Source organism: Staurois parvus, unplaced genomic scaffold, assembly GCF_062004578.1.
Source record: "Staurois parvus isolate SC_StPar_1 unplaced genomic scaffold, SC_StPar_1.0 ptg000327l, whole genome shotgun sequence".
NCBI classification, from domain to species: Eukaryota; Metazoa; Chordata; class Amphibia; order Anura; family Ranidae; genus Staurois; species Staurois parvus.
Window position 1 is genome coordinate 5,496,233 of NW_028318123.1, and position 11,865 is coordinate 5,508,097.

Sequence of the window (11,865 nt, forward strand, 5' to 3'; positions counted from 1 at the left end):
GGACAATGCTCCATCACATGCATCAAAGTATTTTACTGCATGGCTAGCCAGTAAAGGTCTTACAGTGAGGAACAGAAGTATTTGAACACCCTGCGATTTTGCAAGTTCTCCCACTTAGAAATCATGGAGGGGTCTGAAATTCACATTGTAGGTGCATTCCCACTCTGAGAGACAGAATTTTAAAAATTCAGGAAATCACATTATATGATTTTTAAAGAATTTATTTGTCTTGCACTGCTGAACATAAGTATTTTAACACCTGAGAAAATCAGTGGTAATATTTGGTACAGAAGCCTTTGTTTGCAATTACAGAGGTCAAACGTTTCCTGTAGTTCTTGGCCAGGTTTGCACACACTGCAACAGGGATTTTGGCCCACTCCTCCACACAGATCACCTCTAGATCTGTCAGGTTTCGGGGCTGTCTCTGAGCAACATGGAGTTTCAGCTCCCTCCAAAGATGTTCTATTGGATTTAGGTCTGGAGACTGGCTAGGCCACTCCAGAACCTTGATATGCTTCTTACGGAGCCACTCCTTGGTTATCCTGGCTGTGTGCTTCGGGTCGTTGTCATGTTGGAAGACCCAGCCACGACCCATCTTCAATGCACTGACTGAGGGAAGGAGGTTGTTGCTCAAAATCTCACAATAAATGGCCCCATTCATCCTCTCCTTAATACAGTGCAGTCGTCCTGTCCACTTTGCAGAAAAGCACCCCCAAAGCATGATGTTACCACCCCCATGCTTCACAGTAGGGATGGTGTTCTTGGGATGCAACTAATCCTTCTTTTTCCTCCAAACACAACGAGTGAAGTTTAGACCAAAAAGTTCTACTTTGGTCTCATCTGACCACATGACTTTCTCCCATGCCTCCTCTGGATCATCCAGATGGTCATTGGCAAACTTCAGACGGGCCTGGACATGTGATGACTTGAGCAGGGGAACCTTCCGTGCACTGCATGATTTGAAACCATGACGGCGTAGTGTTCTACCGACAGTGACCTTTGAAACTGTGATCCCAGCTCTCTTCATGTCATAGACCAGCTCCTCTCTTGTAGTTCTGGGCTGATTCCTCAGCTTTCTTATCAGTGATACCTCACGAGGTGAGATCTTGCATGGAGCTCCAGTCCGAGGGAGACTGGCAGTCATCTTTAGCCTCTTCCATTTTCTAACAATTGCTCCAACAGTTGATCTATTTTCACCAAGCTGCTTGGCAATTGCCCCCTAACCCTTTCCAGCCTTGTGGAGGTCCACAATTTTGTCTCTGGTGTCTTTTGACAGCTCTTTGGTCTTGCCCATGGTAGTAGTTGGCGTCTGACTGACTGTGGGGTGGACAGGTGTCTTTAAAGAGCTCAGACAGGTGCTACTAAGTTAGATTAATGAGTGGAGTAGAGGTGGACTTTTTAAAGGCACAGTAACAGGTGTTTGAGAGCCAGAATTCTTGCTGTTTCTCAGGTGTTCAAATACTTATGTTCAGCAGTGCAAGACAAATAAATTCTTTAAAAATCGTACAATGTGATTTCCTGAAATTTTTTTTTTAATTCTGTCTCTCAAAGTGGGAATGCACCTACAATGTGAATTTCAGACCCTTCCATGATTTCTAAGTGGGAGAACTAGCAAAATCGCAGGGTGTTCAAATACTTCTGTTCCTCACTGTAAAGATGAAAGAATGGCCCCCTTCCTCACCTGACCTAAACCATATTGAGAACTTAAAATGTGAAACAAATGTAGCGCTAATCGCTTGATGTTCAAATAAATCAGTGTGCAAATAAAATCCCCTCAATTATAAGTGAATAAACGTGCTACTATAAATAACCTCGTGCTTACAAAGAAACACAAAAAATTCCTATAGTGATGGTGAAAAACCAGTCTTATTGACTGACATAACAGTGCATATTTGAACAAATATACATAAACACACAATGTGCACTAATATATATATATATATATATATATATATACACACCTACACAAATCCCATAAAGTGGATAAAACAACCTCATGTGCAAGAGTGAACTCTGATTAGTGACATAGTATACACACAATAATCTATTTTCATGCGTTTTTTAGAGTCCAATCTTTCAATAATCACACTCCAGTGAACAAAACAACTCGTGCTGATATTCGTGTAAAAACGTGGGTTGATGACTATACAAAAAATCATCCGATCACCGGCTGGATTAGCCTCTCACCTTACAGACTCGACCATTGCGAGTCACAGTGTTTTAATAGGATCCCTCTCACAGATCCTCCAGGTTAGTATCACTCCAAACAACAGCTCCCACTATGTGCAGATCTCCCTCTGGGGATCAGAACTCCAATACTGGCTCCTTCTCAAGGCAGGGTCACATACTGCGCTCCAGTATTTTTTTTTTTTTTTTTACACAATTTGCTTATAGCAAAGAGTTACATTTACCTGAATGAAATCGATTCATTCAGCTTTTTATTTTTTTATTTTTTTTGTGCTTAGCTGTGATTTGGTCACAGCTAATCACATGACATGTGCATGTGATTAGCTGTGACCATTCACAGCTAGGCACTAGTATACAATGGATGGCATCATGATTGAAGCCATCCATTGTATACAACTGTCATGTGACCTACTGTGATTGGTCACAGCAGGTCACATGGTACCAGCAACGGGAGCCGGTACTCGGATCTGTCATCGCCTGCTGCGCCGCTCTGCATTAGCGCAAACTGCGCATGTGCGGGAGCACGTCAAATGGCGTGCACCTGGAGTGCAGAGGCACATTTGAAGCCGCCAAACGGCCATTGGCCGGGCGGCTAATGGTTAATATTATTGTTTAAAATCAGTCTGAGCGCAGGAGGTTCACACCCCTATTGAGAACTTGTGGACTCTTTGTGGGAGATGTACGGTGAAGGAAAACAGTACACCTCTCTGAACAGTGTCTGGGAGGCTGTGGTTGCTGCTGCACAAAAGTTGATCTGTCACAGAGCTAGTCTCCCCCCTCCCCCGTTTCCTGCTTGACACCCACCCCCAGCATCCCCTCACTCCCCTGCTGCCAGGAGTCTGCCCCCTGCTGAGGCGGCATCCTGTCCCTCTGATCCAGCTCCAGCAAGTCTGCCTCCCCGCTGGGCCTGCATGTGGATTCGCCACATGCAGGCTCTCCTCTTGTTGGCCCCCTCCCTGTCTTCATGGGCATGGCGAGATCCCGCTCTCCCACAATCCGTGCCCGCCAGAGACAAAGGCTGCACTCCCTGTGTGGGGCAGGCGTTGAGTTGCCCATTGCCATGGTAACCTGACGCTGAGTCCTGGGTTACCACAGCAACGAGAATGAGCCCGGCTCTGCACATAATGCTGGAGCGGGCCCCCAGTCTCTGCCTGTGTTCAGTTGCTCTCCCCTGCCTACTGCTGCGCAAGGTCTGTGCTGCGGCCAGACCCCACGGAACTTCCCCCCCACCAGCCTCCTTCACTGGACTGCAAGCCAGCTACGGACCTCCTAGCCCTCTTCCTCCTCCAGGCTCTCCACTGCTAGCTGGTGAGTAAATTAACCACGCTGTGCCCGGACCTCTGCACTGTGTGGACTTTAACTCTCTCTGCCCAGATCTGCATCCAGTGATTGGATTAACCACGCTGTGCCCAGACCTCTGCCCTGTGTGGACTTTAACCCTCTCTGCCCAGATCTGCATCCAGTGATTGGATTAACCACGCTGTGCCCGGACCTCTGCCCTGTGTGGATTTTAACCCTCTCTGCCCAGATCTGCATCCAGTGATTGGAATAACCACGCTGTGCCCGGACCTCTGCCCTGTGTGGACTTTAACCCTCTCTGCCCAGATCTGCATCCAGTGATTGGATTAACCCCGCTGTGCCCAGACCTCTGCCCTGTGTGGACTTTAACTCTCTCTGCCCAGATCTGCATCGTGATTGGATTAACCCCGCTGTGCCCAGACCTCTGCCCTGTGTGGACTTTAACCCTCTCTGCCCAGATCTGCATCCAGTGATTGGATTAACACCGCTGTGCCCGGACCTCTGCCCTGTGTGGACTTTAAACCTCTCTGCCCAGATCTGCATCTAGTGATTGGACTAACCACGCTGTGCCCGGACCTCTGCCCTGTGTGGACTTTAACCCTCTCTGCCCAGATCTGCATCTAGTGATTGGACTAACCCCGTTGTGTTCGGACCTCTGCCCTGTGTTGGACTTAGCCCGATCCTGCCCGAAACTCTTGCACGTGGACTCCAACCCCCACGGTGCCCCGCTGCTCTGTCCTATTGAACTTGGTAGATTATCTGCCACCCTGTTGTTCCATATTGCCATCCTGAGAACCCTACTGTATTGCTGTGTCTTGTGTTGTTCTGTGGACTAGCTGTTCTTTTGTCCGTACTCCTAAAAAACTCCCCAATAAATGCCCGCACGTCGGCTTCCAGGTGATCTGTCTCCATGTGATCTCTCTCTGCGCTCCTAGTTCGTCACATGGTCGTCAACAGATCAAGAAACTGACAGACTCCATGAATGGAAGGCCTATTACTGTTATGAAAAGAAGGGTGGCAATATTGGTCCCTGATTTTTTTGGAAATGTCATAAATGTTTATTTGTAAATTTTGAGTTGTTTTTTAATCTCACTTTAAGTCGCCGGTTACACTGCTGCAATATAAAATCGTACAATTTGTGTGCAATTTCAGCACAATTTCAGATGTGATTTCTGAAGACTTTATTGCTACTTGTGAAGATTTTGCATGATTTCTTGCAATTTACAGTGTGATTTCCATTATATTCTATGTATGTGAAATCACAACAAAACTGCAGAAAAAGTAATGCAAGAACTACTTTAGAAATCGCATTGCAGCAAACCGCAAATGTTAAGACACTGACATTCACATTCATTAGATTTTAGGTGCGATTTCAATTCCCAAATCACACCTGTATGACGGGGCACTAACAGATGAAAATAAACAAGTGAGATGGGAGACTTTGTTTTTCATTTAGTTGCATAATAATTCTGCACACAAACAGTTTCCCAATAATTGTGCACACATAGATATTCTCCTAAGAAAACCAAAACCTCACTATTACTTTCGTAAATATTCAGGTTTGAGGTTTATTAACATTTTGGATTGACCGAGAGCACTGTAGTTGTTCAATAATGAAATTAATCCTCAAAAATACAACTTGCCTAATAATTGTGCACACAGTGTAGTTTTGATAAATTACTGTCTTTGGGTCTATTCTGCCATAAAATCTAATGCCTTGCATGCCGTAGAGGTTGTATTCATTGCTATAATGCTAGCCATACACTTTTTTTTACACTAGTTTTCTTGATTCCGCCATTAACACAAAACTACATGGATGGAGGAATCTTTCAAGTGCCATCGTTTTCAGACAGCCACGACACCTACAGCTGCCTGAACATCCAAACTGTTACTGTTTCTGTTAGGATGCAGTCACTGTCGGCTGACAATTTCCATCTGCCTACTTCCATTTTTCAATCGAAGTTTGTTGAGCTAGGACTAAGTATGGCCAGCCTAACTCCAGTATGAAAGGGAATTACAGTATATCATCCTGGGCTGGAAAAAGAGGCTGAAGGCACCGAACCCAGAAGACCTAACAAACATGTCAGTGGCAGGAATGGGTGATGCGGGGAGATTTCAGATGTCGCACCCATGGAGGGGACACTTTGTGAGGTAAGCGTGCCATAATATGGAATTATGTTTACTGTGTGTATTTGTATATTATAGAAAAAGCCCACCCACCACAATCTATACTGTTCTGCTTTATATCAGTAAAAATATCTTTTTTCACCTTTTACTTGTTTAAATATATATTCCTTGTAGATTGCTGTAAATTAAAACTTTCCCTAGCACTACACCGAGAGACATAAGAAATTGTCAAGAAATGTAACTCCAATCTACCAAAAACAGAAACACCAATGCAGGTGAACACAGCAATGTCTGAACAACAAACTAAAGCCCTAGGCATGTGGGCTGGACTCTTTTACGCATTTCAGGACTTCATTTTCATTTCTAACTAAATTCTACCTTTAACCTTTTCGCTGCCAGAAATATTTTTGCATGTTTTTTTTTTGCACACATTGTTAAAAATTATTTTAGCTTTGGTTAGGTAAACCCCCCAAACATTATATATTTTTCCGAATGCAGCTACCCTGGAGAATAAAATGGGTGTAGTACTAATTTTTAATGTCACAGAATATTAGAATGACAATATATCAAGTTAATTTCAAGGCACACAAACGTGGAAACTAGGAAGGTATAGCACAGTGCAACTAGGAAGGTATAGCACAGTGCAATACCATTCATTTTGAAAGGCAACCTAATGTCCTTGTGTTGCTGTGTACCACAATGCAGGGTAATGCACTATGGCACATGTCCATCTACTTAGAAGTTTTGGCGGGTTGCCCAAGCAACATGTTACAACACAAAAAGAAAAAAAAAAACCTTTAACACACATGCAGTAACATAACACATCAGTATGTCAGTATGTGAACAGACCCTTAGAGTTGCCCCCAGAAAAAAGAGGTGTTATCTTTAATTAGGGACACATATTTTGGAGACAACAGCCTAAGGACTGATTCAGACAGGCATCCATGGGCAAGAATCTGCAAATCCTGCCAGTGGAAAAACTAGCCCCATGCATGCCATGCGTGTGAACAGTACAGAAACCAATGTCTGCTGCCAAGACTGTTCGCACGTAACCACTCACAACAGTGATTACCTGCAAACATGGTTTCTGACTGCAGACAGTTTGCGTCCAGGGCCATTCTGGCCGCAGCTAATCATGCAATTTGTGTGGGGCCATAGCACAGAGTGTTGCCACATCTGATTGCTGCAGTCTAGCCGCCCATATGACACCTAGCTCCTTCCATGTTTACTATTTGAAAACAGACGTGATCTACAGCTACTGCTTCCCTCTGTTGTACTAGAAAGCATTGTCTATTAGTATATTTGCAGTGGAATCTAACACATTTGTTTACATACAGTAAGCAAAGACTACCATACATGGCTCAAATTTCGAGCCACGGGTGCCCCTGTTGGCACTACCAGACTTGTCAAATTGTTGGTCAAACAGTGACTGCGTGCAATCAAATGCAGCTTCTGCTTGGGTTTTCTGACAGCTGCAGGTGCAATAGCCAGCAAGGGAAATTCCTCCATCCATGCTGAGTAATCCAGACATGGATGGACAGATTTTTAGCAGGGATTCGATTCTACTATGGTCAGGCTGGTTGTACTGAAGTTGATCCAACGATTAGCCGTTAGCAGTGATTATTGTGTTCTGCAGGCCGGGAAGGCTCCCCGCAGATAGAACACAATAGTGTTGCTGGAGGAATTCCCCCATCAACATGGACTGTGTTGATGGGGAAATTGAGCAATTTTCTTTCCTTCCACAGAAAACTGCATAATCTATGGGCTGCCTAAGTAAAGGCTGCCATATATGGCTTGCATTTCACCCCATTTCTGCTGAATTGCGCACAGCTCAAGTCATGGTTGCCACCGTCAGCACCGTCCAGCTCGACAAAAGTCTGATTGTCTAGTTGACTTTTGCTAAAGAAGCCAGGCAGAGAATTGTCGGCTGAATAGTACCTGCATAAAATCACCTGCATCCACTGTTTGGGTATTCTGACAGCTGCTGGGGTTGGTTCATCTGCACTGTTTAGCTTGCATGAAGGAATCTTTTAGATTTCTTTCTTATGGCCCACAGGATGATTGAAAGAAATCTTTGCATGTATGGACAAGTTTAGAAGGTTGTTTTAAAATTAACATCTTCACCCGATAAAATGTGTCCATTTTTACTCCAAAAAGGTAGACACGTGAGCATATCCATACTGACACATATCAATACTGATCAGCTGTCTTACCTGCATCGTAGAAGGTGTCCAGCACCGCGGTCTCCCCAAAGTCCAGCTCCCCAAAGTTCACGCTGGTCAGCTGCGCCGCCTCGCTCTCACAGGCTCGATGCAGACATTGCAGGGCTCCGGATTCAGGGCTGCCCCCCATGGCTGACTTCAGGCTGTCATTCAGGACATACACCACTCTCAGCGATCTCTGCTTGCTGATCCACTGGGGTCCATCTCCTCCTGGGGGTTCAGGGACAGAACTGACCGCTGGCATCCCTGATGATGGGGTACACTGAGCATCCCCCCCTGATCCAGCCTGGCTACAGACCCCCATCTCTGCAGGTGCCTGCACTGATGTATAGAGCCCATTGCTCTCCATGCTGCAAGATGCTGCTTCTGTCCCTCCCCACATTGGACAGGACTCTGTATAGTCACTAGGGGGAGGCTCTGATCAACCCCTTAGATGAAATCCACACTATATTAAAGTGTAGAGCAGGACACAGGGCTCATCTTATCTGTCCTGCATGTCACACAACAAACACAAGAGCAGCTCCTCTAATGATTTCCAGAAAGTCATGTGAGAGATGTCACCTGCAGCAGTTGTAATGTCAGTAGAAGTTTACTGATCAGTACAGAATACACTATGATACAACCCCAGTGCTGCCTCTCTGTCCAGGGGATTGGTATGTAATCACTATAGAATATAATCTGATATTATCCCAGTACAGGCTCTATGTCTATGGACCTGTATGTAATAGAAAAATATAGTCCAGTATAATCTCAATGCAGGCTCTATGTCTGAATCTGTATGTAATAGAAGAATATAGTCTGATATAATCTCAGTGCAGGCTATATGTCTATAGTCCTGTATGTAATAGAGGAATATAGTCTGATATAATCTCAGTGCAGGCTCTATATCTATAGTCCTGTATGTAATAGAAGAATATAGTCTGATATAATCTCAGTGCAGGCTCTATATCTATAGTCCTGTATGTAATAGAGGAATATAGTCTGATATAATCTCAGTGAAGGCTCTATATCTATAGTCCTGTATGTAATAGAGGAATATAGTCTGATATAATCTCAGTGAAGGCTATGTCTATGGATCTGTATGTAATAAAAGAATATAGTCTATATCAGACTCAGCCTATGCAGGCTCTATGTCAATTGATCTGTATGTAGTAGAGGAATATAGTCCGATATCATCTCAGTGAAGGCTCTATGTCTATGGATCTGTATGTAATAGAGGAATATAGTGTGATTTAATCCCAGAGAAGGCTCTATGTCTATAGTCCTGTATGTAATAGAAGAATATAGTCTGATATAATCTCAGTGAAGGGGCTATGTCTATGAATCTATATGTAATAGAGGAATATAGTCCAATATAATCCCAGTGAAGGCTCTATGTCTGCAAATCTATATGTAATAGAGGAATATAGTCTGATATAATCCCAGTGCAGACTATGTCTATGGACCTCTATGTAATAGAGGAATATTGTCTGATATAATCCCACTGCAGGCTCTATGTCTACAGTCCTGTATGTAATAGAGGAATGTAGTCTAATATAATCCCAGTGAAGGCTCTATGTCTATGAATCTGTATGTAATAGAGGAATATAGTCTGACATAATCCCAGTGAAGGCTCTACGTCTAAGAATCTGTATGTAATAGAGGAATATAGTCTGATATAATCCCAGTGAAGGCTCTATGTCTATGAATCTGTATGTAACAGAGGAATATAGTCTGATATAATCCCAGTGAAGGCTCTATGTCTATGAATCTGTATGTAACAGAGGAATATAGTCTGATATAATCCCAGTGAAGGCTCTATATCTATAGTCCTGTATGTAACAGAGGAATATAGTCTGATATAATCCCAGTGAAGGCTCTATATCTATAGTCCTGTATGTAACAGAGGAATATAGTCTGATATAATCCCAGTGAAGGCTCTATATCTATAGTCCTGTATGTAACAGAGGAATATAGTCTGATATAATCCCAGTGAAGGCTCTACGTCTATGGATCTGTCTATATAATCCCAGTGAAGGCTCTACGTCTATGGATCTGTCTGTAATAGAGGAATATAGTCTGACATAATCCCAGTGAAGGCTCTACGTCTATGGATCTGTCTATAATAGAGGAATATAGTCCGATATAATCCCAGTGAAGGCTCTACGTCTATGGATCTGTCTATAATAGAGGAATATAGTCCGATATAATCCCAGTGAAGGCTCTACGTCTATGGATCTGTCTATATAATCCCAGTGAAGGCTCTATGTCTATGAATCTGTCTATAATAGAGGAATGTAGTCTGATATATTCCCAGTAAAGGCTCTACGTCTATGGATCTGTCTATAATAGAGGAATATAGTCTGATATATTCCCAGTGCAGGGATCTGTATGTAATCAGAAGAGCTGCAGAGTTGATATAAAAAGTAACTTTCCTGGCATCCCTCCAGCTCCCACATACAGTGCTGTGCTGTCCCAGTATATGATATCCCGGAGTCCTGTGCTGGGGTCAGTCATGGCCCATGTTGCTGAGTGCTGTCCTCTCCATGTCAGTAGTGGCGGTGCACCGTGTCTTCTCGGTATCACAGCAGCTGTGAGGTGGCCAGGCTCTCTCATGTCTTGTCCTGGTAGGGCGGGAGAAGCTCGGTCCCCCTCCCTCCAGTATACTGGAAATGGCCCCTCCCTCGAGGCCGGTCATTCACACGCTGGAGCCTGTGTTGTTATCAGTGACAGGACAGCGCTGGCTGACCCCGTGTGAGGGGACAGTGCTGACTAGGGAATGGCGGCTGTATGGAGAATATGGCTGAGCTTCCAGCATTTCCTCAAATAACAGGGAATTGAGGGGAAGGAAGAGAACACACCCTGTCCCTGGTGTACACACACTGCCTGCCGCACACCCACCTGGACACAACCTCCAATTGTCGTGTCACACAGACCAGTCTAACGAGACAGATACGAGTGTCACCAACGGGCGGACTGACAACTCATGGGGCCCCGGGCAATAGGGGATCATGGGGCCCCTGTGTTCTTGCCCACACTCAAACCACACCCAAAAAGCCTATGAAAGGTAACGGGCATCTCATGAGGCCCCCTTCTGACCCTGGGCCCTTGGGCAGTGCCCGAGTTCCCAAATGGTCAGTCCGCCCTTGGTCACCAACACTGCCTTACTGTAGTATTTGTATTTTTTATGACAGGTAATTATATAAATTTGTCAGTGTATGCAGCATGTTACATATGTAGTGTATTCCCAAAGTAATTAATAAAACCATGTAAAAGGCACACAGGTCACATTTATCTAATGCAGGCACACTGGCACTCCTGCGTTTATCATGGCCAGGCACTCCCTAGGCAAGACCAGCTACGTGCGCCCCCCCCCCCCCCCAAAAAATAATTTTAAAAACAAAATATTAAATCAACAAAACATGAAACTGCTAAATTTCTTTTAATAATGCAAAAATAAGTGCCATAAGATGCCACCAGCACCAGTATTAACCACTTGCCTACTGGGCACTTATACCCCCTTCCTTACCAGGCCAATGTTCAGCTTTTAGCGCTGTCGCACTTTGACAATTGTTGCAGTCATGCAACATTGTGATCATATGAAATTTTTATCTTTTTGTAACACAAATATAGCTTTCTTTTGGTGGTATTTACTCGCCGCTGGGTGTTTTATTTTTTGCGTTATAAACAAACGAGCAAAAAATGTGAAAAAAAAAATGTTTTTCTTTGTTTCTATTATAAAATGTTGCAGACAGGTAATTTTTCTCCTTTACTGATGTGCGTTGATGAGGCTGCACTGATAGGCAGCACTGATGGGCACTGATAGGCACTAATAGGTGGAACTGATGAGGTGGCATGGATAGGCAGCACCGATAGGCAGCACTGATAGGTGGCACTGATGATGGGCACTGACTGGTGGCACTGCTGGGCACTGACTGGCGGCACTGATGGATGGCACTGCTGGGCTGCACTGATGGGCACTGGTGGGTGTAACTGGTGGGCACTGATGGGCACAGGTGGGTGGTACTGATGGGCACAGGTGGGTTGCACT

The 11,865-nt window shown here is 44.4% G+C and overlaps 1 protein-coding gene across 1 annotated transcript in view; it reads right to left on the reverse strand.

The window, feature by feature from the left end:
- MAP3K15 (mitogen-activated protein kinase kinase kinase 15) overlaps positions 1-10,538 on the reverse strand; it is a 367,125-nt gene extending 356,587 nt beyond the window's left edge. Inside the window, exon 1 of the mRNA XM_089683901.1 lies at positions 7,827-10,538. Within this exon, the coding sequence (XP_089540027.1) occupies positions 7,827-8,217 (391 nt within the window). The 5' untranslated portion in view covers positions 8,218-10,538. The remainder of the gene's footprint in view (positions 1-7,826) is intronic.
- Positions 10,539-11,865: the final 1,327 nt, after the last annotated feature.